The 27399-nt window shown below is 49.9% G+C and overlaps 1 protein-coding gene across 1 annotated transcript in view; it reads left to right on the top strand.

Moving 5' to 3' along the window:
• Positions 1 to 27399, top strand: part of MALRD1 (MAM and LDL receptor class A domain containing 1) — a 348020-nt gene that overhangs the window by 96687 nt on the left and 223934 nt on the right. Inside the window, 2 exon segments of the mRNA XM_068146420.1 lie at positions 4041 to 4217; positions 10309 to 10486. Coding sequence (XP_068002521.1) covers positions 4041 to 4217; positions 10309 to 10486 — 355 coding nt within the window.

The raw sequence follows: 27399 nt of genomic DNA, 5'->3' as shown, positions 1-27399 counted from the left end.
TAAAGCAGTTAGAGAGTGAGAATTCTTTTCATGGACAATAATAGCAAGGGCTCTCAAGAACTGAGAGTCAGCCTGAAGAAAGGTGCAGAGTAAAGTGGAGGAGGAAAAGCAGGGATCGATGATTGGAAAGGAGGGAGGTTGGAGCAAGGAAGGGTTCAGCCCCTTCTCCTTGGTGGCAAGCAACAGGACCAGGGGAAATGGTTCCAAGATGCACCAGGGAAGCGTTAGTCTGGAGATTAGGAAATGTTTATTCAATGAAATATTTATTCACTGGAAAGCAGAGGTAGTTGATTTGAAAGAAGGGAGGTTGGAGCAAGGAGGGGTTCAGCCCCTTCTGCTTGGTGGCGAGCCACAGGACCAGGGGAAATGGTTCCAAGCTGCACCAAGGTTAGGCTGCAGATTAGGAAATGTTTATTCACTGAGAGGATTCTCAAATATTGGAATGGTCTGCCCAGGGCAGTGGTGGAGTCACCATCCCTGGCAGTGTCCAAGTGGAGTGTGGACCTGGTGCTTAGGGACATGGTTTAGTGTTGACCTTTCAGTGTCAAGGGTTGTGTTGAATGATCCTTGAGGCCTCTTCCAACCAGGTGTACATTATATTTATATATATATATATCTATATAAATAGGACACAGTCTCAGAGGACTCTTAGAGGACACAGTCTCAGGCTGCACCAGGGGAGGTTTAGGCTGGAGGTTAAGAGGAAGTTCTACACAGAGAGAGTGATTGCCCATTGGAATGAGCTGCCTGGGGAGGTGGTGGAGTCACCATCACTGGAGGTGTTCAGGAGGAGACTTGATGGGGTGCTTGGTTGCATGGCTTAGTTGGTTGGGTGGTGTTGGATGATAGGTTGTACTCGATGATCTTGAAGGTCTCTTCCAACCTGGTCTATTCTATTCTATTCTATTCTATTCTATTCTATTCTATTCTATTCTATTCTATTCTATTCTATTCTATTCTATTCTATTCTATTCTATTCTATTCTATTCTATTCTATTCTAATGTGATTCTGTTGTGGATTGCCCCTCCCTGGAGGAATTCAAGGCCAGGCTGGATGTGGCCTTGAGCAGCCTGGTCTAGTGGAAGGTGTCCTTGCCCATTGCAGGGAGCTTGGAGTTGCTGATGATCAAGGTCTCTTCCAACCCAAACTATTCTATGGATCTGCGATTCTGTGAGTTTGAATGAAACATGTGGGAAGGGATCCATGCAGAGGGACCTGGACAGGCTGGAGAGGTGGGCACAAGCCAACCTCATGAGGTTCAACAAGACCAAGGGCAGGGTCCTGCAGCTGGGTGGAGGCAATCCCAGGCACAAATCCAGGCTGGGCAGGGACTGGCTGGAAAGCAGCCCTGAGGAGAGAGACTTGGTATCATAGTATCATAGTATCATAGTATCATAGTATCAGTCAGGGTTGGAAGGGACCACAAGGATCATCGGGTTCCAACCCCCCTGCCATGGGCAGGGACACCCCACACTAGATCAGCCTGGCCACAGCCTCATCCAGCCTGGCCTTAAACACCTCCAGGGACAGGGCCCCAACCACCTTCCTGGACAACCCATTCCAGGGCTTCACCACTCTCATGGGGAAGAACTTCCTCCTCCCCTCCAGCCGCAATCTCCCCACCTCCAGCTTCATTCCATTCCCCCTAGTCCTATCACTGCCTGAGATCCTGAGCAGTCCCTCCCCAGCCTTCCTGGAGCCCCCTTCAGATCCTGGAAGGCCACAATGAGGTCACCTGGGAGCCTTCTCTTCTCCAGACTGAACAGCCCCAACTCCTTCAGTCTGTCCTCACAGGAGAGGTGCTCCAGCCCTCTGCTCATCCTCCTGGCCCTTCTCTGGACACCTTCCAGCACCTCCAGATCCCTCTTGGAATAGGGGCTCCAGAACTGGAGGCAGTACTCCAGGTGGGGTCTCCCCAGAGCTGAGCAGAGGGGGAGGATCACCTCCCTTGCCCTGCTGGCCACACTTCTCCTGCTGCAGCCCAGGATCTGATTGGCTTTGTGGGCTGCAAGTGCACACTGAGAGCTCCTGTTGAGTTTCTCCTCCCCCAGCACCCTCAAGTCTCTCTCCTCAGGGCTGCTTTCCAGCCAGTCCCTGCCCAGCCTGGATTTGTGCCTGGGAGTATTTGTGCACTTGGGGGTGCTGGGGGAGGAGAAGCTCAACAGGAGCTCTCAGTGTGCACTTGCAGCCCACAAAGCCAATCAGATCCTGGGCTGCATCAGGAGAAGTGTGGCCAGCAGGGCCAGGGAGGGGATTCTCCCCCTCTGCTCAGCTCTGCTGAGACCCCACCTGGAGTACTGCCTCCAGTTCTGGAGCCCCTATTACAAGAGGGATGTGGAGGTGCTGGAGGGTGTCCAGAGCAGGGCCAGGAGGATGATCAGAGGGCTGGAGCACCTCTCCTGTGAGGACAGACTGAAGGAGTTGGGGCTGTTCAGTCTGGAGAAGAGAAGGCTCCCAGGTGACCTCATTGTGGCCTTCCAGTATCTGAAGGGGGCTACAGGAAGGCTGGGGAGGGACTGCTCAGGATCTCAGGTAGTGATAGGACTGGGGGGAATGGAATGAAGCTGGAGGTGGGGAGATTGAGGCTGGAGGTGAGGAGGAAGTTCTTCCCCATGAGAGTGGTGAAGCCCTGGAATGGGTTGTCCAGGGAGGTGGTTGGGGACTAGATGATCCTTGTGGTCCCTTCCAACCCTGACTGATGCTATGATACTATGATAAAGGAAAGCTGGAGCCAGATGATGACCTCAGAATTATTTTTCAGTGATGGAATTTTAAGGGAAGAAGATTAAATAGCAATTTTCACAGTCACTTGGAGTAATCAACATGTTAACCACCACCTACCCTATCATCAGAATAATCTGTCAGCCTTACTCCACGGGGAAATGAAGGTTTTGTGACTTTTCTATCAGTTTCCATGGTGTTAGTGTCTTGAAACTGCTCCCTGACTTGATCTAAATGTGAATGATAGGTAAGGGATGGAAATACATTCCTGCAAGTGTTGAGGATTGTATGACTGATGGTTGGCTAGCATTAGCAACCCAGTACTCACAGCATCACAGAATCACCAAGGTTGGAAGAGACCTCAAGGATCATCAAGTCCAACCTGTCACCACAGACCTCATGACTAAACCATGGCTCCAAGTGCCACATCCAATCCCCTCTTGAACACCTCCAGGGATAGTGACTCCATCATCTCCCTGTGCAGCACATTCCAATGGCTAACAACTCTCTCAGTGAAGAACTTTCTCCTCACCTCCAGCCTAAATCTCCCCTGGCACAGCTTAAGACTGTGTCCTCTTGTTCTGGTGCTGGTTGCCTGGGAGAAGAGACCAATCCCCACCTGGCTACAACCTCCCTTCAGGGAGTTATAGAGGGCAATGAGGTCTCCCCTGAGCCTCTTCTTCTCCAGGCTAAGCAACCCCAGCTCCCTCAGCCTCTCCTCACAGGGCTGTGCTCCAGACCCCTCCCCAGCTTTGTTGCCCTTCTCTGGACACCTTCCAGCATCTCAACATCTTTCCTAACCTGAGGAGCCCAGAGCTGGACATAGGACTCAAGGTGTGGCCTAAGCAGTGCTGAGTACAGGGCACAATGACTTCCCTGCTCCTGCTGGCCACACTCTTCCTAGTGCAGGCCAGGATGCCATTGGCCACCTGGGCACACTGCTGGCTCATGTTAAGCTACTGTCACCCAGTACCCCCAGGTCCCTCTCTGCCTGGCTGCTCTCAGCCACTCTGACCCCAGCCTGTAGCACTGCCTGGGGTTGCTGTGGCCAATGTGCAGAACCTGGCACTTGGATGTGTTCAATCTCCTGCCCTTGGACTCTGCCCATCTGTCCAGCCTGGCAAGGTCCCTCTTCAGAGCTCTCTGTACCCTCTAACAGATCAACTCCTGCCCCCAGCTTGGTGTCATCTGCTAATCAACAAAACCAACCCTATATTATAACACTTAACAAAGGGTGGAAGTGGCAAGGGGAGAAGTCACTACAAAACCAGAAAGCCTGAGCCCCTTTCTCAATATTTCATTGGTTTCTCTTTCAAAGGAACCTTGCCAACAATCTCAACAATGACGTCAGGAACTTCAGCTCCTGCCACGCTGCCCGTGAACAACTGCACACAGGAGGAGTTTGTCTGCAGAACCTCTGGCCATTGCATCCAGAGGATCCAGAGGTGTGACTTTAGAGCTGACTGCCCTGATAGGTCCGATGAAGCAGCTTGTGGTGAGTGTACTAAATCTTCTACTTTGCTGCCTTATTAGTTTGTGGCTGTTCAATATGGTGCTTTATAGACTCACAGGATGTCAGGGGTTGGAAGGGAACTCTGGACAGCTTCCAGTCCAACCCCCCTGCCAGACAGGGCCATGGAATCCAGCACAGGTCACACAGGAACACATCCAGACAGGGCTGCAAAGGCTCCAGAGAAGGAGACCACAACCTCTCTGGGCAGCCTGCTCCAGGCCTCTGGGACCCTTACAGTGAAGAAGTTCCTCCTCATGTTGAGGTGGAACCTCCTGTGCTGGAGTTTCCATCCATTGTCCCTTGTCAGAGGGCACAAGTGAGCAGAGGCTGTCCCTGTCCCTTCGTTCCTGACCATCAGCCCTCATATATTGGTAGACATTGATCAGATCCCCGCTCAGTCTTCTCCTCTTCAGACTGAACAGCCCCAGGGCTCTGGGTTTGGTACTATCACCTAGATGCTATTTTTTTTGCTGCTATCTTCCTCTGAAAAATAATGCAGTTTTGCTCTCAATGTGGGAATCTGAGATATTAAGCACTTTCTGCCTTCAAAGGAGCTGTTTCAGGCTGAACATACCAGTTCAGCTTACTACTGAAATGGAAGGAGGAGGACTCCTCAGTTCCCCAGTGACAGGGGGATGCGCATGACAGTTTTTAAAACTCAACATAGTTCAGAGTCATTTTGGCTGGAAAAGACCTCTAAGACCATGGAGTCCAACCATTATTTACTTCTGCCAAGGCAGGCTGGGGTCAGAGTGGCTGAGAGCAGCCAGGCAGAAAGGGACCTGGGGGTAGTGGTTGACAGCAGCCGAACATGAGCCAGCAGTGTGCCCAGGTGGCCAAGAAGGCCAAGGGCATCCTGGCCTGCATCAAGAACAGTGTGGCCAGCAGGACAGGGAAGTCATTCTGCCCCTGGTTAGGCCACACCTTGAGTCCTGTGTCCAGTTCTGAGCCCCTCAATTTAGAAAGGGCATTAAGACTCTTGAAGGTGTCCAGAGAAGGGCAACAAAGCTGGGGAGGGGTCTGGAGCACAGCCCTGTGAGGAGAGGCTGAGGGAGCTGGGGTTGCTTAGCCTGGAGAAGAGGAGGCTCAGGGGAGACCTTCTTGCTCTCTCCAAGTCCCTGAAGGGAGGTTGTAGCCAGGTGGGAGTTGGTCTCTCCTCCCACGCAAGCAACACCAGAACAAGAGGACACAGTCTCAAGCTGTGCCAGGGGAGGTTTAGGCTGGAGGTGAGGAGAAAGTTCTTCCCAGAAAGAGGAATTGGCCATGGGAATGTTCTGCCCTTGGGTCTGTTCTTACTTATTTCAGTGAATGTGGGTTTGGGTTTTTCTTCTGTTTGCAGCAGCAGCAATGAGTGTGAAATTCAACCTACTCCACACGGAAGCTCCAGCCTTTAAATTCCAAGAGCTTTGATAGCCAGGTTGGGACACTGGCACTGGGCTAATGGACAGGATAATGGACTGGGATTTTAACCTATTGTATGCCTTAATTACATGTATGCTAGTAGAAAATAGCCCATTAAGATGCCTATGATTTCAAAAAGAATAAACCTTTATTTAGAATAAACCAAACCAGGTTGGAAGAGACCTTCAAGATCATCGTGTCCAACCCATCAACCAATCCAACCCACCCAAGCAGCTAACCCATGGCACCAAGCACCCCATCAAGTCTCCTCCTGAACACCTCCAATGATAGCAACTCCACCACCTCCTTGGGCAGCACATTCCAATGGGCAATCACTCTCTCTGTGATAACAGACACGTTGTCCATAGAGGTCTAAGACATTTGTTGATCCTTTCTGAGTTGGAGCAGGAGGTTTGGGTTGGACATTAGAACACGTTTCTTCCCTGAAAGAGCTCTCAACCACTGGCACAGTCTGCCCAGGGTGTGGATGAATCCCTATCCCTGGAGGTGTTTCCAAGAGGCAAAGATGTGGTGCTGAGGGACATGGCTTAGCACCAGGCTTGGTAGAGTTGGATGGGGATTGGACTTGATGATCTTCAAGATCTTTTCCAACCACAACAACTCTATCATTCTGTGATTTCAGAACAAAGTGGCAGCGATTCTGGCTTGCCTTAAACCACAGCACATGGAAATATGACTGTACCCAGGCTGATTAATGAGAGGCACAGACATCTAGACACAGGGACCTCATCAGCCTTTGCAAGCCAGAGTCTTCTCACTGAAGATCCAAACTTTGCATTCATTGAACATTGTGCGGAGAACTCAATCACCTCTCTCTGGGCTGAGTGCTCAATGGGCAAAACTAACACACTCATCAGGAGCAGGGAGGGGATTGTCCCCTGGGACTCAGCTCTGGGGAGGCCACAGCTGCAGTATTGTGTCCAGGATCGGGCAGCTCAATGCCAGAGAGATGTGGAAGTGCTGGAGCCAGGGCAGAGGAGGGCAAGGAAGCTGGGAAGGGCCTGGAGAAGAAATCTGATGAAGAGCAACTGAAGGAGCTGGGGATGGTTAGTGTGAAAGAGAGGAGGCTGAGGGGAGACCTCCTGGCTGTCTACAGCTCCCTGAGAGGAGGTTGTGGAGAGGTTGGTGCTGGTCTCTTCTCCCAGGTGATTAGTGACAGAACAAGAGGGAATGGCCTCAAGCTGCAGCAGGGCAGGGGTAGACTGGACAGGAGGAAACATTTGTTCCCAGCCAGAGTGGTCAGGGATTGGCAGAGGCTGCCCAGGGAGGTGGTGGAGTCCCCAAGCCTGGCTGTGTTTCAAGGTGGTTTGGATGTGGTGCTTGGGGCTATGGTTTAGGGGTGAAGCTTGCAGAGCAGGGTCAGTGGTTGGGCTTGGTGCTCCTGAGGGTCTTTTCCACCCTGAATGTTTCTGTGATGCTGTGTGATTCACTTTGTATGGGAACACCTCTGGAAAAAAATGAAACTGATCTAGAACCATCGCTGGGTGATTTCCTCTAGGGTGGCAAAACCCCAACCAACTGTTGAAATTCTTCCCTGAAGAATAAATGCAAAGCCCTTTGATAGAACTATTTTTTCATCCCCCTCCCCCCCTTCCCCCTCAGAAATTTACATTATCTTCCCAAACACCCTTCCCTTCTGAGAGAGATAAATCCTGTGGAGAATCCAGCTCTATAGATTTGCTGTGCCTGAAGTCTGCCATCATCGCAGCAATGATGGCAATTCATCCCTCAGATGACAGGGCTGGAATAGCAGCTAAGTGTGTCCTGACTGAGGGCAGAAATGGATTCTCAGGAAGGTGTTATCATTCTCAGTGGCATTTGAAACATAATGTTTATGACAACACGTTGGAAAAGGAGAATAAACACTTAATATGTGCCACTCATCATCCCTGGCAAACATCACAAATCTGCCCGTGGATAACTCAGGAGAGCTCACCAGCTGGGGTTTGCCTCCTTGCTGGAGAGACACAAAGCCATAAATCTCCATTCCCTCCCTCCTTAGCCTACAAGTTTTAGCCTCTGAGAAAACACACAAAGCAAACAATCATCAGCCATACTCTCCTGAGGCATGCTGGGCTGTTGTCTCGTTGTTGTCGAAGGTACCACAGCTGCACAAGCAGCTGAGCTTCACAGGCTGGAGGTAAATTCTTGTCTTGTAGAATCACAGCATCACAGAATTGGCAGGGTTGGAAGGGACCTCAATGATCAGCCAGTACCAACCCCCCTGCCATGGCCAGGGACACCTCACACTACAGCAGGTTGCTCACAGCCACAGCCAGCCTGGCTCCAAACACCTCCAGGCAGGAGGCTTCCACCACCTCCCTGGGCAACCTGTGCCAGGCTCTCACCACCCTCATGGGGAACAACTTCTTCCTCACAGCCAATCTCAATCTCCCCACTTCTACTTTTGCTCCATTCCCCCCAGCCCTATCACTCCCTGACACCCTCAAAAGTCCCTCCCCAGCTTTCTTGGAGCCCCCTGCAGATCCTGGAAGGCCACAATTAGGTCTCCTCAGAGCCTTCTCCTGTCCAGACTGCACAACCCCAACTCTCTCAGTCTGTCTCCACAGCAGAGCAGCTCCAGCCCTCTCCTAATCCTCGTGGCCCTTCTCTGGACACCTTCCAGCACCTCCAGAGCCTTCCTGGCACAGAGGCTCCAGAACTGGACCCAGAGCTGCAGCTGTGGTCTCAGCAGAGTGGAGCAGAGGGGCAGAATCCCCTCCCTGGCCCTGCTGGCCACACTTCTCTTGCTGCAGCCCAGGCTCTGCTTGGCTCTCTGGGCTGCAAGTGCTCACTGCTGGCTCCTGTTGAGCTTCTCCTCCCCCAGCACCCCCAAGGCCTTTTCTTCAGGGCTGCTCTCAAGCCAGTCCCTGCCCAGCCTGTATTGGTGCTAGGGATTGCCCTGACCCAGCTGCAGGACCTTGCCCTTGGTCTTGTTGAACCTCCTGCAATTTTCATGGGCCCAGCTCTGCAGCCTGTCCAGGTCCCTCTGGATGGATCTCTCCTCTTCAGCATGCACAATCTTCACAGCTGTCACTCAGTCCTGAGTATATTAAGCTGTGACAAGACTCACCTTGGATCACCTTGACAAAATTTCTGCAAAGTATTCAAGAAGATGTAGAGAAGATGAAATGTTCACAACAGAAACAGGAGAGGGGAGATTTAGAGTTAAGATTAGGAGGGAGTTCTTTACAGTCAGGGTGGGGAGACACTGGAACAGGTTGCCCAGGGAGGTTGTGGATGCCTCCTCCCTGCAGGTGCTCAAGGCCACCTAGAAGGGGCCTTGAGCAACCTGGGCTGATGGGAGGTGTCCCTGCCAATGCAGCTGGGTTGGAACTGGATGATCTTTAAGGTCCTTACCAACCTAAACCATTGTCTGTATCTATGATGCTTTAAGAGCATTTCCAACCCAAACCATTCAAGGATTTTATGATTCTGTATAGGCTTCTTTCCCACTCTTATAGTAGGTTCAGAGAAGGGCAACAAAGCTGGTAAAGGGTCTGGAGACCTCATTGCTCTCTACAACTCCCAGAAAGGAGGCTGCAGAAAGGGGGAGGTGGTTTCTTCTCTCAAGTAACAATTGATATGACAAGAGGAAATGGCCTCAAATTGCCCCAGGGGAGGTTTGGATTGGAGATTAGAAGAAATAATAATAATAATATAATATAATAATAATAAACCAGGTTGGAAGAGACCTTCAAGATCATCGAGTACAACCCATCAACCAATCCAACCCACCTAAACAACTAACCCATGGCACCAAGCACCCCATCAAGTCTCCTCCTGAACACCTCCAGGGATGGTGACTCCACCACCTCCCCAGGCAGCACATCCCAATGGGCAATCACTCTCTCTGTGTAGAACTTCTTCCTAGCATCCAGCCTAAACCTCCCCTGGTGCAGCCTGAGACTGTGTCCTCTTGTTCTGGTGCTGCTTGCCTGGGAGAAGAGACCAACCTCTGCCTGTCTACAAACTCCCTTCAGGTAGCTGTAGAGAGCAAGAAGGTCTCCCCTGAGCCTCCTCTTCTCCAGGCTAAGCAACCCCAGCTCCCTCAGCCTCTCCTCACAGGGCTGTGCTCCAGACCCCTCCCCAGCTTTGTTGCCCTTCTCTGGACTCATTCCAGCAGCTCAACCTCCTTCCTAAACTGAGGGGCCCAGAACTGGACACAGGACTCAAGGTGTGGCCTAACCAGTGCAGTGTACAGGGGCACAATGACCTCCCTGCTCCTGCTGGCCACACTCTTCCTGATGCAGGCCAGGATGCCATTGGCCCTCTTGGCCGCCTGGGCACACTGCAGGCTCATGTTCAGCCTACCATCAACCAGCACCCCCAGGTCCCTCTCTACCTGGCTGCTCTCAGCCACTCTGACCCCAGCCTGCAGCACTGCCTGGGGTTAAATGTTTTCCCTGAAAAGTTTCTTAACCAGCTGAAGAGGCTCTCCAGGGTGCTGGTTGAAACCCCATCCCTAGGGGTATTGAAAAGAGGTAGGGATGCGGTGCTGAGGGATGTGGTGCAGCACCAGCCTTGGTGGAGTTATGTTTAGACTCAATGATCTTAAAAGTCTTCTTCAACTGAAGTGATTCCTATGTTTCTATGCCATCAATGTCTGGTTTTTGTATGAACATGAATCATTCACTTTTCATCTCCAAAGCTCAGGAAGTTTGCAACTTCGAAGATGAAGACTGGTGTGGATTGTACCAGCCAGCCCTGGATCAGATGTCAGGACCTGAAGCTGTCCACACCACAAACATCTTCAAGTGGGAACTTGGAAGAGGGGCAGACCTCCACCCTGGGCAAGAAAAACACCGTCCATTGGTCGATCACACCATGTGAGTACAGGCTTCCACTGCTTGAGCCCTCCTTGCACTGTACAAGTTGAGCCACAGATGGATTTGTCCTGGCTTTGGCTAGGATTGGGTTAATCATAGAATCAAAGAATTGTCAGGGTTGGAAGGGAGCTCAAGGATCAGCCAGTTCCAACCCCCCTGCCATGGCCAGGGACACCTCACACTACAGCAGGTTGCTCACAGCCACATCCAGCCTGGCTGCAAACACCTCCAGGGATGAGGCTTCCACCACCTCCCTGGGCAACCTGTGCCAGGCTCTCACCATCCTCCTGGGGAACAACTTCTTCCTCACATCCAATCTCAATCTACCCATTTCTATTTTTGCTCCATTCTCCCTAGGCCTATCACTCAGTTTAAGAAGGACATTGAGACACTTGAAGGTGTCCAGAGAAGGGCAACAAGGCTGGGGAGAGGCCTTGAGCACAGCCCTGTGAGGAGAGGCTGAGGGAGCTGGGGTTGTTTAGCCTGGAGAAGAGGAGGCTCAGGGGAGTCCTCATTGCCCTCTACAACTACCTGAAAGGTGGTTGTAGCCAGGAAGGGGTTGGTCTCTTCTCTCTAGCAACCAGCACCAGAACAAGGGGACACAGTCTCAAGCTGCACCAGGGGAGGTTTAGGCTGGAGGTGAGGAGAAAGTTCTTCACTGAGAGTCATTTTTCATTGGAATGTGCTGCCCAGGGAGGTGGAGTCCCCATCCCTGGAGGTATTCAAGAGGGGATTGGATGCGGCACTTGGTGCCATGGTTTAATCATGAGGTCTGTGGTGACAGGTTGGACTTGATGATCCTTGAGGTCTCTTCCAACCTTGGTGATACTGTGATACTATGATACTCCCTGACACCCTCAAATGTCCCTCCCCAGCTTGCCTGTAGGCCATATTCAGATACTGGAAGGCCATGTCTGAAACACAACAGGGTTGTCAGGGACAAAACCTGCCCAGTGCCCAGGACTGGAGCAATGTACTGGTTAATTAATGGTCATTCAATGACAGTCAGTGAAGTGAATATACAGGATCAGTAGCATCAGGTGAGGCTGCACCTCGAGTACTGGGCTCAGTTTTGGGCACCTCACTGTAAGAAGGACATTGAAGTGCTGGAGAAGGTCCAAAGAAGGGCAAGGAAGCTGATGTAGTATCTGGAGAATAGGGCTGATGAGGAGCAGCTGAGGAATATGGGCTTGTTCAGCCTGGAGAAGAGGAGGCTGAGGGGAGTCTGAGACTGATCCTGAATGTCTCCAGGGATAGGGTTTCAACCACATCCCTGGGCAACCTCTTCAGTATTTCACCACTGTCACTGCAAAGAACTTCCTGCTGATGTCCAGTTTCTTTTGACCCATAGAGTCTGATAAAACATCCAAGGCACTTTGATTCAGTGCAGGAATTGCTTCTCATCTCTGGAGTGATTCTTTTGCAGCACCTTTCTAACCTCAGTGTCCAGTAGCAGGTATTGGTCTGTGGCTAGGTCTTTGGTGTGCTAAGCATCTTTGTTTAGTTTGAAGTAACCACTGAAGCTCAATACTGTATCACAGAATCACAGAATTTTAGGGGCTGGAAGGGACCTTCAAAGCTAATCCAGTCCAACCCCCCTGCCAGAGCAGGGTCACCTAGAGCAGATCAGGAATACAGGATACAGGAGTGCATCCAGGCAGGTCTCCCTCCCAGACAGGGAGAGTCCTCAACCCCCTGGGCAGCCTGTTCCAATGTTCCATCACTGGTATTCATGTGCCAGAGTTGAGATTCCCAGAAAGAAATCTTTTGTCTAGCATTGTGCACAGAACAAGTGCTGTGGGCATCTGGAAAGAATGAACAACTGGGTTTGTTCAGCCTGGAGAAGAGAAGGCAGAGGGGAAACCTTATCACCATGGACCAGTACAAAAATGGTGGCTGCCAGGAGGATGGAGACTCCCCTTTGTACAAGGAGTCTGGGGGAAAGACAAGTAAATCAGACAGAAACACATCCAGATGGGTTTTGAATCCCTCCAGAGATGGAGACTCCATAACCTCTCTGGGCAGCCAGGCCCAGTGCTCTGCCACCCTCAGAGTAAGTCTGGAAAGAATGAATAAAGTAATCCTGAAAAGAATGAACTTTGTTCAGTCTGGAGAAGAGAAGGCTGAGGGGAAACCTTATCACCATGGACCAGTACAAAAATGGTGACTGCCAGGAGGATGGAGGCTCCCTGTTGACAAGGAGTCCAGGGGAAAGACAAGGGCTGATGGGGACAAGTTACAGCTGAAGGGATTCCCATTGGACTCCAGAAGAAAATGCTTCCCCATCAGAACAGTGAGACATTAGAATCATCTCTCAAGGGAAGTGGTGGATTCCCCTGCATTGGTTGGGTTTTAGGCTCAGCTTGCCAGGCTGCTGGGCCAGCTCACTGCAACTCCACTATCACCTAGAGAGGTTGGAGCAGATGACCCATGGGGTCCCTTCCAAACCTGGCATTCTGTGATTCAACATCACAGGCTCCCAGGATGTCAGGGGTGGGAAGGGACCCAAAGAGATCATTGAGTCCAATTCCCCTGCCAGAGCAGGGCCATACAGTCTAGCTCAGGTCACACAGGAACACATCCAGACAGGCCTTGAAAAGCTCCAGAGAAGGAGACTCTGAAAAATAATTTTCCTTCTTGTGAATGAATCATCTCCCAAGGGAAGTGGTGGAGTCCCCTACACTGAACACTCTTAAGACTCAGTTTGAGTGCTGGCCCAGCTCATTTCAACTCCACTGTCACCTAGAGAGGTTGGAGCAGATGGAGGTCCCTTCCACCCTGGCATTCTGTGATTATATTATGGCATAACAACCTCAGCATTATTTTGATTCTGAGTTGATGATGTGCTGGTGTGTGGTCACCAGGTGAAAAATAGTGTCATAGTAGTATCACAGTATCATTCAGGGTTGGAAGGGACCACAAGGATCATCCAGTTCCAACCCCCCTGCCATGGGCAGGGACACCCCACACTACATCAGCCTGGCCACAGCCTCAGCCAGCCTGGCCTTAAACACCCCCAGGGACAGGGCCCCAACCACCTCCCTGGACAACCCATTCCAGGGCTTCACCACTCTCATGGGGGAGAACTTCCTCCTCCCCTCCAGCCTGAATCTCCCCACCTCCAGCTTCATTCCATTCCCCCTAGTCCTATCACTACCTGAGATCCTGAGCAGTCCCTCCCCAGCCTTCCTGTAGCCCCCTTCATATAGTGGAAGGCCACAATGAGGTCACCTGGGAGCCTTCTCTTCTCCAGACTGAACAGCCCCAACTCCTTCAGTCTGTCCTCACAGGAGAGGTGCTCCAGCCCTCTGCTCATCCTCCTGGCCCTTCTCTGGACACCTTCCAGCACCTCCAGATCCCTCTTGTAATAGGGGCTGCAGAACTGGAGGCAGTACTCCAGGTGGGGTCTCCCCAGAGCTGAGCAGAGGGGGAGAATCACCTCCCTTGCCCTGCTGGCCACACTTCTCCTGATGCAGCCCAGGATCTGATTGGCTTTGTGGGCTGCAAGTGCACACTGAGAGCTCCTGGTGAGCTTCTCCTCCCCCAGCACCCCCAAGTCTCTCTCCTCAGGGCTGCTTTCCAGCCAGTCCCTGCCCGGCCTGGATTTGTGCCTGGGATTGCCTCCACCCAGCTGCAGGACAAACCATGGGAGCAGGCCTTAATAACTCTGAAATTAAATGCGTCCCATATTGCTCTCGCTGCAGATCTCCATCCCTGACCACTGTTTGCTTTCAATTCCTCTTCATTATATATTTTTTTTAACAGAAAAGTCTAAATTTAATTGAATCAAACCCTTGCTTTTTCATTCTTTCTTTCTTTCTGGTCATTAAATACAGAGTTGAAAAGCCCATTTTAAAGCCTATTAATAGTTAAGTGGTGAGAAGTGTTCAGTGGAGAAAAATCTTTCCCTTGATAGAGAGCAGAATTAATTAGGTTATTGGAGTTCTTATTGTCCTTTCAGATGACTGGGTGTTACACATTTTATGACATTTTAATTTTGCACATAGATTCTTTTGCTGCAATTGTAACCTCACAGCTTCCCATCCCTTCTTCAGGAAAGAGCCCTCTCGAAGCCAAAGAATATGTTACATGTAAGAGACTGCAAGCTCTGTCCACAGGTTATGATCTGTAATAAGCCATCCTGTGTTACCTGCAGAGGGATCAGTCCTTACTATCTACAGATGTCTACCCTATTAACCACAGAAAGAGAGAGGTAGCAGTGTTTCTGGTGCAGAAAATCAGTATCTAGCAAATATGGATGGAATCATCCTGTCAGGGAGTCTGTTCAGTTGGAAAAGCCCTGCAAGGTCATTGACTCCAACCATTCTGTTGGCAGAGTCCAACAAGATGTCACTTCAAAAGTCCAAGTGCAAGGTGCTGCACTTTGGCCACAACAACCCCATGCAGAGCTACAGGCTGGGGTCAGAGTGGCTGAGAGCAGCCAGGCAGAGAGGGACCTGAGGGTAGTGGTTGACAGCAGCTGAACATGAGCCTGCAGTGCGTCCAGGTGGCCAAGAAGGCCAATGGCATCCTGGCCTGCATGAGGAATAGTGTGGCCAGCAGGAGCACGGAGGTCATTCTTCCCTGTACTGTGCACTGGTTAGGCCACACCTTGAGTCCTGTGTCCAGTTCTGGGCCCCTCAATATAAGAAGGACATTGAGCCTCTTGAATGTGTCCAGAGAAGGGCAACAAAGCTGGGGAGGGGTCTGGAGCACAGCCCTGTGAGGAGAGGCTGAGGGAGCTGGGGTTGCTTAGCCTGGAGAAGAGGAGGCTCAGGGGAGACCTTCTTGCTCTCTACAGCTCCCTGAAGGGAGGTTGTAGCCAGGTGGGGGTTAGTCTCTTCTCCCAGGCAGCCAACACCAGAACAAGAGGACACAGTCTCAAGCTGTGCTGGGGGAAGTTTAGGCTGGAGGTGAGGAGGAAGTTCTTCCCAGACAGAAAGAGTAATTTGCTACTGGAATGTGCTGCCCAGGGAGGTGGTGGAGTCCCTGTCCCTGGAGGTGTTCAAGAGGGGATTGGATGTGGCACTTGGAGCCATGGTTTAGTTGTCAGGAGGTGTTAGGTATTTGGTAATAAGTTGGGCTTGATGATGTCTGAGGTCTTTTCCAACCTGGTTGATTTTATGCTTCTATGAAAAGCCCTGTAAGGTCATTGACTCCAACCATTCTCTAACTCTACCAAGGCTGGGGCTAAACCATGGCCCTCAGCACCACATCTCTGCCTCTTGGAAACACCTCCAGGGATGGGGATTCAGCCACCTCCCTGGGCAGCCTATGCCAGTGGCTAAGAACCTTTTCAGTCAACAAGTTCCTGCTCATATGCAGCCTAAACCTCTCCTTGGGGCAACCTGAGGCTGTTTCCTCTTGTCCTATCGCTTGTTACTCGGGAGAGGAGATCAGTCCCCACCTGGCTCCAAGCTTGTTTCTGGGAGATGTAAAGAGCCAGAAGGTCTTCCCTTAGACTCCTCTTCTGCAGGCCAAACAACCTCAGTTGCCTCAGCCACTCCTGAGAGTAAGACCTGTTCTCCAGACCCTAAAGATACTAAAGAAACAAGATGTTTTTGTCTCATTCTCCTCTAGAAACTTCCCCTGCTTCCTCAAGAAGTGTGCTCTGTCACATTTCAGGGTCCTTATGCATCTTGAGGAAGACCTTGGCCACTGTCCACAACCACCTTCACCTTCCTCATCACGTTTTGCCTTCTGCCTGGCATAATGGACAATGCATTGAGCCAGAGTCTGAAGGAGGTGATAAGTTTCTTCTTGAATAAGTCATTGCTTATTAAGGTCTCTTCTACTTCTGAAATGTTGGAGCATCTTTGTAATGATTTCTGCAGAGAGATGAAGTGCTGAGGGAACTGTTACAGATACAAGCTAGAGCACAGCAAGTTCCATCTCAGCATGAGGAGAAATTTCTTTGGTGTGAGGCTGCTGGAGCCCTGGAGCAGGCTGCCCAGAGAGGTTGTGGAGTCTCCTCCTCTGGAGACTTTCAAAGCTACCTGGTCCCATTCCTGTGTGACCTGCCCTGGGAGATCCTGCCTGGCAGGGGGGTTGGACCCAAGGATCTCTGGAGGTCCCTTCTAACCCTTAATATTCTGTGATTCTGGTAGGGTTGGCTTCCAGCAGCATTCCACCCCCACATCACAGGCCAGCAGTGCTACAGGCACAAAGTTTACCCAGCTCTCCCATTTTACCTTAAATAGATTGAAGTGATGCCTGTTGGGACACACACAGGGATAAAGATGAAGTCTTCCTTTTATCTCTGCCTGTTCCCCTAGGAATTCTGTAACAATAATGACTTTGGGATGCTTTATATTTCCCTTCCAACAACCTTTGGGACCAACACCAAACAGAAAAGGTTAGCATCTTCTTAGCCACTTTTGCTATAGATTTAGAGCACTTTTGCTATGGATTTTTATTTCCATACCTACTTACAGCAGACCTTTCATACCATCTGATTTCTGACACCATAAGCAGGAAAGAATAGGAATCAATATAAAATGCAGCTAACATGATGGAAAGGTCAAAGCAGCACAGTTTACAGCCATATGGTGTCAAATATAGAAGGCATTAATAGACCAATACTATCCTCTGATGCCATGGTACAAGGAAATAAATTGCATCATATAAATCTTCCCTCTTAAATGTGGTTGCTAGGAAGGAAAAGGGGAAAATTTAAGTCTCTCTTAACTAATGAAGCAATATTTAAGAGGAATGTTTGGGCTTGTCCCTGGAGGTGTTTAAGCCCAGGCTGGATGAGGCTGTGGCCAGGCTGATGTAGTGTGGGGTGTCCCTGCCCATGGCAGGGGGGTTGGAACTAGATGATCCTTGTGGTCCCTTCCAACCCTGACTGATACTATGATACTACTACTATGAAGCTAGGACATCCTAGCTAATCTACCACTGAAATTCTTCTGCAAATACCCCAAGTTTGGCAATTGGTTCCCTGGGCTTGTAAAGGGAACTGAGACTGTTCTGCCCTAGCCTACTTGCCCTAAGAAAGGTTGGATGGAATCATAGAATAGTTTCTGCTTGAAAAGCTCTCTAATGCCCAGTCCAACCAGCAACCCAACACCACCAGGGCCATCAAACCATGTCCTGAAGTGCCATGGCCACACATTTCATTAATGCCCCCAGGGATGGTGACTCCACCAGCTCCCTAGGCAGCCTGTTCCAGTGGCTGAACACTCTTGCAGCAACAAAATGTTTCCTAATCCTCAAACTAAACCTCCCCTGCCACAACTTCAGGCCATTTCTTTTCATCCTGTCACTTGACACTAGGGAGAAGAAGAGACCAGCTCCCACCTGGCTCCAACCTCCTTTCAGGGAGCTGTAGAGTAGTGAGGTCTCCCCTCTTCCTCTTCCGCTCCAGGCTAAACATCCCCGGGTCCCTCAGCTGCTCCTCACCAGACCTCATCTTCAGACACATCTTTGTTGCCTCTCTCTGGACCTGTTCCAGCACCTCAATATCTTTCTTGAAGTGAGGGACCCAAAACTTCACACAATACTCAAGTTCTGGCCTCACCCATGCTGAGTACAGGGGCACAATCCCTGTCCTGGTCCTTCTGGCCACACTCTTGCTGATCCAAGCCAGCCTACCTGTGGCTTTCCTGGCCTTCTGAGCACACTGCTGGCTCCTTTTCAGCTGGATGACAACCAGCACCCCAAGGACCTTTTCTGCTGGCCATTTTCCAGCCACTCTGCCCCAAGCCTGTAGTGCTGTGTGGGGTTTTTGTGAGCTAAGTGTAAGACTCAGCATTTGGCTTTGTTAAACCTCATACAATTGACCTTGGCCCATTGGTCCACCCTGTCCAGATCCTCCTGTAGAACTTTCCTACCCTCCAACACTTCCACCCAATTTAGTGTCATCTGCAATCTTAGGATGTGGTCAATGCAAACTGAAGCCACTGCCTTGTCTGGTTCAAACCATCAGCTTGAGCTTTGATGGCTCTCATTTTCCTAATCAGTCTTATATAGAATCATAAAACCATAGAATCAATAAGGTTGGAAAAGACCTCAGAGATCATCAGGTCCAACCTGTCACCCAACACCTCATGACTAATTAAACCATGGCTTCAAGTGCCACATCCAATCCTTTCTTGGTCACCTAAGTACTGGGTTCAGTATTTGGTTCTTACTATAATGAGGACATTGAGGTGCTGAAGCAGATCCAGAGAAGGGCAATAAAGCTGGGGAAGGGTCTGGGGAACTGGGCTGGTGAGGAGCACCAGAGGAAGCTGGAGTTCTTTAGGCTGGAGAAAAGGAAGCAAGGGAAGTCTTTCTGGCTCTCTACAACTCCCTGAAAGGAGGTTGGGGTGAGGTGGGGTTGGTTTCTTCTTCTTAGTAACAGTGGCCATTCCAATGGCAAATTACTCTCTCTGGGAAGAATTTTCCCCTCACCTCCAGCCTAAACCACCCATGGCACAGCTTGAGACTGCGTCCTCTTGTTCTGGTGCTGGCTGCCTGGGAGAAGAGACCAACCCCAGCTGGTTCAGACCTCCCTTCAGGGAGTTGTAGAGAGCAATGAGGTCTCCCCTGAGCCTCCTCTTCTCCAGGCTAAGCAACCCCAGCTCCCTCAGCCTCTCCTCACAGGGCTGTGCTCCAGACCCCTCCCCAGCTTTGTTGCCCTTCTCTGGACACCTTCCAGCATCTCAACATCTTTCCTAACCTGAGGAGCCCAGAACTGGACACAGGACTCAAGGTGTGGCCTAACCAGTGCTGAGCACAGGGCACAATGACTTCCCTGCTCCTGCTGGCCACACTGTTCCTGATGCAGGCCAGGATGCCCTTGGCCTTCTTGGCCACCTGGGCACACTGCTGGCTCATATTCAGCTGCTGTCAACCACTACCCCCAGGTCCCTCTCTGTCTGGCTGCCCTCCAGCTACTTTATCCCACAACCCTTCTTTTTGATGAAGAAAATGCTCCTTTGGGAGGTCGTCTAGCACACTATTAACTATTTGACTGCCAGTTTGGGGTTTCTTTCTGTACAGGAAGCCTTCTGGACTAATTCCAGGTCATTGGCTTGGCAGATCCTGGATGCATCATGTTGGAGATGTGAAAAAAAATCGTGCTCTAAATGAGTAACAACTTCCTGTCTATGGGGCACTGATTTGCTGTGTTTAAGACCATGTATATCCAGGAAAAAAAGGAAAGGAATGTGGGAGCTGCTGCTTTCTCAATTTCAACTTCCATTATGGTCTGCTAATCGTGGGGATGCTTTATCCCTCTGAGGAAACTGAAGCTTCCCTCTCTGATTTGCCCTTTATTGCTGAGATTTGGAAGGAAATCAGAACTCTTTAATGAAATGGAGCTGTTAGCTTTCTAACCAGATTTTGTTTTCACTCTAAATGCAAACCAAAGAGAAAAGGGTACTTTATGAGTCCAACTAAGTGCTTAATCAGGGATTCTGAGCTTATTATGTGGATTCTCAACCAATTTGGAGGAGGAAACTGATGAATTAACACTTCAAAAACTAAGAGACGTCCAACAACTCATTAAATCAGAACTTGAGCTTTCTGTAGGGCAAAGTTCAGGCAATTAAGGTTTGTTCCACTTTCATGCATTACAACAGCAGCCAATTACGAGTGTGGAATTAGTGATTCACAGCCTGGGACTTGACTTGCTAACATTATCAAACTTCAGACGTGCCTCCAACTTTTTCTTCAGCATACCTAGTCCTACCCTCAATTGCAATTCCCATTTAGTGTATTCAGTTGCCTGTGTTCTTCTGAATGCTTTGGGAAGGGAGGTAGAGTGAAGATTCTTTTGAAATGGGTCTGGTCTGCATACTGGGCCCCCTGCTCCCTTCAGTAGGCAGTCTCCTATAATGATGACCCTACAAGTTTTCTTTACTGGATTAGTTTTGATGGCTGGCCTGAGGTAACCTGTCATTGGTGCAGCTTCTGACCTTCTTGACTCCTCATCCTTACTGATGACCTGTTCCTCCTGCAGAGCCTCATACCTATTCTGTCAGTGCATGTAGGCAGGGTGCTGCTCAAAGTAGCAGGCTTGCTCTGTTTGCATTTCTTCCATCGGGCAGACACCTGCTCCCATTGGCCCTGCTCATGTGGGCTACTGCAGGGAGGCTGAGAGGCTTGCTGATGGGAGGGTATCAAACTCCCTGTTCCACTAAGAGTTACCCCCTGTTCTGGTTTTGTAGAGGTTAGGTTATGGAAATAGTCAATTCTCCTTTTGCAGTCTCATATGGTTCTTAGCCTTTCCTCCTCTTCTTTTAGTTGGGCCACCATGCTCATCAGATCCCTGATCTGCTCACACCTAACACAGGAGTTGTTCCTTCCATGCTCCAGATTGAGTGCCAGGCTCCAGCACTCACTGCAGCCACCTGCCTGAACATGCATGCTTGTGTGTGCTCTCTGTATGGGTGCCCACTGTTCTTCTACGAGCCTTTTTTTGGGTAGTAACCATCTCCCAGTAACCACCCTCTCCCGGCAGTGAGCAGGCCTGGCTGAGCACCCAGAGCTGAGCACCCAGTGCTGAGCACCCAGAGCTGAGCTGCTCGCCACTGCCTCCCCTCCCCACAGCCCTGGGGTCATTCCAGCTGGAATGAAGCTGGAGGTGGGGAGATTGAGGCTGGAGGGGAGGAGGAAGTTCTTCCCCATGAGAGTGGTGAAGCCCTGGAATGGGTTGTCCAGGGAGGTGGTTGGGGCCCTGTCCCTGAAGGTGTTTAAGGCCAGGCTGGATGAGGCTGTGGCCAGGCTGATGTAGTGTGGGGTGTCCCTGCCCATGGCAGGGGGGTTGGAACTAGCTGATCCTTGTGGTCCCTTCCAACCCTGACTGATTCCATGATTCTATGATTCTTTTATGTGTGCCTGATACTTGCTGAGCACATTTTCAAAGATCATGGAGTCACAGAATAACAAAATGTTAGGGGTTGGAAGGGACCTCTGGAGATCATCCATTCCAACCATCCTGCCAGAGCAGGAGCACCCAGGGCAGGTCACACAGAGCACATCCAGGTGGGGTTGGAAAGGCTCCAGAGGAGGAAACTCCACGACCTCTCTGGGCAGCCTGTTCCAGGCCTCCAGCACCCTCACAGGGACAAAGTTTTCCCCTCTGTTCCCATGGCACCTCCTCTGCTCCAGTTTCCCCCATTGCCCCTTGTGCTGTCCTTGGACACCCCTGAGCAGAGCCTGGCTCCAGGCCTGCACAGCTTTACCAACAGGAATGAGAGCAGCCCTCAGGCTCCTCTGCTCCAAGCTCCAAGGCCCAGCTCCCTCAGCCTGTCCACATCAGGGAGATGTTCCACTGCTTTAATACTTGGAATATCAAGCTGTTAACAAAGTCAAGGATGGAAATGGAGCTCAGTTGCTTCTGTAGAATTTTATGCATCCATTAAAATGTTGTGAATTTCCCTCTGAAATTAATTAGGATTATTGCACTGGCACAGGACTCTGTATAGGGAATCCTTGCAAGTACAGAGGTAAAATTAATTATTTTCAAAGGGTAAATACAAAGATTTTAATGGCTTATATTTTAGCTGCCAACTAAAAGATATTCCACAGGGTGATTTTCCAAATGAGCTTGAGATCTTGCAGGTACTGGCAGGGGAACCTGCCTGTGTTCTGCTGAATCTCAGCACTTACATAAGATCTAAGCTGCTGGCCAGATGGATTAACCCTTACACACATTGAACAATATCTTCTTTTATTTAGTATTCAGTATCACCAAGGTTGGAAGAGACCTCAAAGATCATTGAGTCCAACCTGTCACCACAGACCTCATGACTAGAGTAGGGAGGACACTACTGCCCACTGCAGGCTTGAACTCACAACCTTCCCATTAAGGGTCCTCTGCGCTACCAAGTGAGCCACTACTTCCTCAGCTAAGAAAAAATGTGTGTGTGGGGGCGGGGGGGGAGGGGAAATAAAGAGAGACTACAGTTATGGAACTGGTAAGAAACAAACTTGAAGAAGGGGTCACAGTATCACCAAGGTTGGAAGAGACCTCAAGGATCATCAAGTCCAACCTGTCACCATAGACCTCATGATTAAACCATGGCACCAAGTGCCACATCCAATCCCCTCTTGCAATCCCCTCTTGAACACCTGCAGGGATGGGGACTCCACCACCTCAGGTCTCCCCTGAGCCTCCTCTTCTCCAGGCTAAGCAACCCCAGCTCCCTCAGCCTCTCCTCACAGGGCTGTGCTCAAAGCCTCTCCCCAGCCTCCTTGCCCTTTTCTGGACACCTTCAAGTGTCTCAATGTCCTTCTTTTTAGAATAGAATAGAATAAACCAAACCAGGATGGAAGAGACCTTCAAGATCATCGTGTCCAACCCATCAACCAATCCAACCCACCCAAACAGCTAACCCATGGCACCAAGCACCCCATCAAGTCTCCTCCTGAACACCTTCAATGACGGCGACTCCACCACCTCCCCGGGCAGCCCATTCCAATGGGCAATCACTCTCTCTGTGTAGAACTTCTTCCTAACATCCAACATGAACCTCCCCTGGCGCAGCCTGAGACTGTGTCCTCTTGTTCTGGTGCTGGGTGCCTGGGAGAAGAGACCATCATCTGCCTGTCTACAACCTCCCTTCAGGTAGTTGTAGAGAGTGATAAGGTCACCCCTGAGTCTCCTCTTCTCCAGGCTGAGCAACCCCAGCTCCCTCAGTCTTTCCTCATCTGAGGGGCCCAGAACTGGACACAGAACTCAAGATAATAAAATTGCACAATGAAGAAACTCCTCTTTTGGTGAAGATCACTCAAAGATCAATGCTGGGGAGTGAGGAGGAGAACAACCTCTGAGCAGAGTAAGAGAGTTGAGAAAATTGATGGAAAATTTGAAATACGTTTGTGACTGTGCAGTTCTCATTGGTTTAAAATACGTGTAAGGCAGCTATGAAATCTTTCACAGAATTGACCAGGATGGAAAAGACCTCAGAGATCATCAAGCTCAGCCTATCACCCAACACCATCTAATCACTAACCCATGGCACCAAGTGCCACATCCAGGCTCTTTTTAAACACTTCCAGTGATGGTGACTCCACCACCTCCCTGGGCAGCACATTCCAATGGCAAATCTCTCTGGGAAGAATTTCTTCCTGAAACCCAGCCTAAACCTCCCCTGGAGCAGCTTGAGACTGTGTCCTCTCCTTCTGTCACTGCATGCCTGGGAGAAGAGACCAACCCCCACCTGGCTACAACCTCCCTTCAGGGAGTTGCAGAGAGCAAGAAGGTCTCCCCTGAGGTCTTCTCCAGTCTGTTCTGACAGAATCACAGAATTGCCTATACTGGAAGTGACCTTTAAGATCATTGAGCCCAAGCATTAGCCTTACACTGGCAAGCCCTTGATTAAACCATATCCTTAAGCACTACATCTGCACAACTCTTAAATGCCTCCAGGGATGTGGACTCCAGGAACAGCCTGCCCCCCACCTGGATCAAATCTCCTTTTAGGATGCTGTAGAGAGCACTGAGGTCTCCCCTCAATTGCCTCTTCTCCAGACTAAACACCCCCATCTCCTTCAGCCTCTCCTCACCAGACCCCTCCTCAGCTTTGCTGCCCTTCTCTGGACATGTTTGAGCATCTCAACATCCTTTTTAAACTGAGGGGCCCAGACCTGGACACAGTACTGAAGGTGTGGCCTAACCAGTGCTGAGCACAGGGGAAGAACCTTAAAAGCCACAGCTGAACAAACTGAAGGGGTGATTTTGTGCCCAGTAATTTGCTCTGCTGCAGAAGATCAAAGAATCATGGAAAGGTTTGGATTGGAAGGGACCTCCAAAAGCCTCCAAGAGTCCAACCCTCTCTGCAGGCATAAATTAATGTTTCAAATGCAGACCTGACTGAACAAAATCTGTACCTATGCAGTTTTCCAAAGCTCCCCTTATCACTTTCAGTACATGCAATGTAATAGGAGAAGATGTTTTATCTCCACTGCTCTATTACTTCTTTAGGGAGATTATCTTTACCTAAATGCCCTAAGGTTTGCATGTGTGTTGCTCTATTTTGTGCTTATTTTCTGCTCAACTTCACTTTCAAGTATTTATGCTACTCCCTCAAGGATGGGAAGAATGAAAGCAGTCATTGTAAAGAGGTCTGAATTGCCAGGGTACAGTGAGAGAAGAAAAGCTTCAGTGATACTTCTCTCATCTGCTTCTGAAGGGAAAGACAAAGTTGTGGGAAAGATCCAGATTTCCCCAGATCATCACCCTTCCCCTTGAACCCCATGGCATCCAACTTTGGTCTCTGCTGGCTTTTTCAGCAGCCTTCAGTGATTTCACCTTTAACATTCAGGGAAGGGATAGTGCTCCTGTACTCAGCACTGCTGAGGCCTCACCTCCAGTATTGGGTTTGGTTTGCAGCCTCCCACTCCAAAAAAGACTTTGAGGTGCTGGAGCACACCCAGAGAAGGACAACAAAGCTGGTAAAGTGTCTGGAGAAGAGGGCTGGTGAGAGGCAGCTGAGGGAACAGGGGGTGTTTAGTCTGGAGAAGAGGAGCCAGAGGGGACACCTCATTGCCTTCTACAACTCCCTGAAAGGAGGTTGGAGTGACTCCGGTGCCAGGCTCTTCTCCTAAGTAACTAATGACAGGACAAGAGGAAATGGCCTCAAAATGCACCAGAGGAACTTTAGTTTAGGTGTCAGAAATAATTTCATCACTGAGAGAGTGGTCAGGCACTGGAACAGGCTGCCCAGGGAGATGGTGGAGTCACTGTCCCTGGAGGTGTTCAAAACATAAGCAGATGTGACACTTTGTGGCATAGCCCAGCAGTCATGGAGGTCATGAGGAGAAAGTTGGACTTGATGATCTTGGAGGTCTTTTCCAGCCTCAATGATTCTACAATTCTATGATTAAGTAGCAAAAGTGCTCTCCTACTTCTGACACATGGAAGAGTTAGAACTGCACTTTGCCCTGCTGAAGGAAACAGCCTGGCATTTCTGTATCAAAATCATAGAATTGTCAGGGTTCAAAGGGACCTCAAGGCTTAGACAGTTGGCCAGGGCCACCCATGGCCAGGGACACCTCACACTACAGCAAGTGGCTCACAGCCACAGCCAGCCTGGCTGCAAACACCTCCAGGCAGGAGGCTTCCACCACCTCCCTGGGCAACCTGTGCCAGGCTCTCACCACAGTATCACAGTCTCACAATATCGCCAAGGTTGGAAGAGACCTCGAGGATCATCAAGTCCAACCTGTCACCACAGACCTCATGACTAAACCATGGCACCAAGTGCTACATCCAATCCCCTCTTGAACACCTCCAGGGACGGTGACTCCACCACCTCCCCGGGCAGCACATTCCAGTGGCTAATGACTCTCTCTGTGAAGAACTTTCTCCTCACCTCCAGCCTACACTTCCCCTGGCACAGCTTGAGACTGTGTCCCCTCATGGGGAACCACCCTCATGAGGAACAACTTCTTCCTAACATCCAAACTCAATCCCCCACTTCTAGTTTTGCTCCATCCACCCCAGTCCTATCACTGCCTGACACCCTCAAAAGTCCCTCCCCAGCTTTCTTGTAGCCCCCTTTGGACACTGCAAGGCCACATAGAAGGTCTCCTTGGAGCCTTCTTTTCTCTGGATTGAACACCCTCAACTCTCTCAGTCTGTTTAAATGTTTTATAACTATCACAATTATCTCTTCTGGTCACTATCTAATTATTTTCTGTAGTTTCCCAGTTCCCTTTTTAATCCTTTTGATTCTGGTGTGATAGCAGGGGAGGCAGAAGCAGCATGAAGCAATGAACCAGTCATTGATTTGCAAGGATTTTTATAGGGCTCTTTCATGTCAAGAGCTACTACTAGGTTTTAATTTTCCTGTGAAGCTTGAAATCTAATGGTCTTAAACATCAAGAAGGACAGAGAGATGGAAAAGTATTAAATTATTGTCATTAAACTGTAGCCTTAAGATCAAGCAAAGGTTACAGAAAGGGTACGGAGATATTCTATGAAATTCTTTGCCCTAGGCAAAAGTAAGATCAGGCTGTTTGCTGTCTATCCATCTGTCACCAAGACATGATTCTAAGGATGAGTGAATTAATTAAAGGCCTGAGAACCCCAGAGGAAATTGCTGTGTGGGTACAGAGAGAAAATTTGCCTGTTTCTAGCCTACTTTGTATGATGGACATTGAGACACTTGAAGGTGTCCAGAGAAGGGCAGCAAAGCTGGGGAGGGGTCTGGAGCACAGCCCTGTGAGGAGAGGCTGAGGGAGCTGGGGTTGCTTAGCCTGCAGAAGAGGAGGCTCAGGGGAGACCTTCTTGCTCTCTACAACTCCCTGAAGGGAGGTTGTAGCCAGGTGGGGGTTGGTCTCTTCTCCCAGGCAAGCAGCACCAGAACAAGAGGACACAGTCTCAAGCTGCATCAGGGGAGGTTTAGGCTGGAGGTGAGGAGAAAGTTCTTCCCAGAAAGAGTAGTTGGCCACTGGAATGTGCTGCCCAGGGAAGTGGTGGAGTCAGTGTCCCTGGAGGTGTTCAACGAATACTTGGATGTGACACTGGAGCCATGGTTTAGTTGCCAGGAGGTGTTAGGTATTATAGGTTGGACTTGATGATCTCTGAGGTCTTTTCCAACCTGGCTGATTCTGTGATGCTATGATTCTAGGTGCTACAGCAGAGAGAACATATTCCTAACATGCCTGAATGTACAGGAAATTCTGTCTTTTCTTGACCACCAAAGTTCCTGATAAGACTTAAATAATATATGTTAAATATTTAGTGGTTGTTGAGTGTAAATCATTCTGCAGAGTCAAAGCAATCTCTTGGGTTTGTTATAACTTTGCAGTGATCAGCCTGCACATGCTGAAGCCATACTTGTTGTATCACACAGATGCCTCCCTGCTGTGCTCAATCTCTAGTGAAAGCTGAGGTGAATCATTTTATAACAGGTTTTTCAATATCACAGACTCACAGGCTGCATTGGCTTGGAAAGGGCCCTCACAGGTCACCT

The sequence above is a fragment of the Melanerpes formicivorus genome, unplaced genomic scaffold (assembly GCF_026170545.1).
Source record: "Melanerpes formicivorus ecotype bairdi unplaced genomic scaffold, bMelFor1.0.p_v2 SCAF_13, whole genome shotgun sequence".
In the NCBI taxonomy this organism is placed as follows: Eukaryota; Metazoa; Chordata; class Aves; order Piciformes; family Picidae; genus Melanerpes; species Melanerpes formicivorus.
The sequence above is the reverse complement of the archived record's forward strand: the minus strand, read 5'-3'. Positions and strand labels throughout refer to the sequence as shown.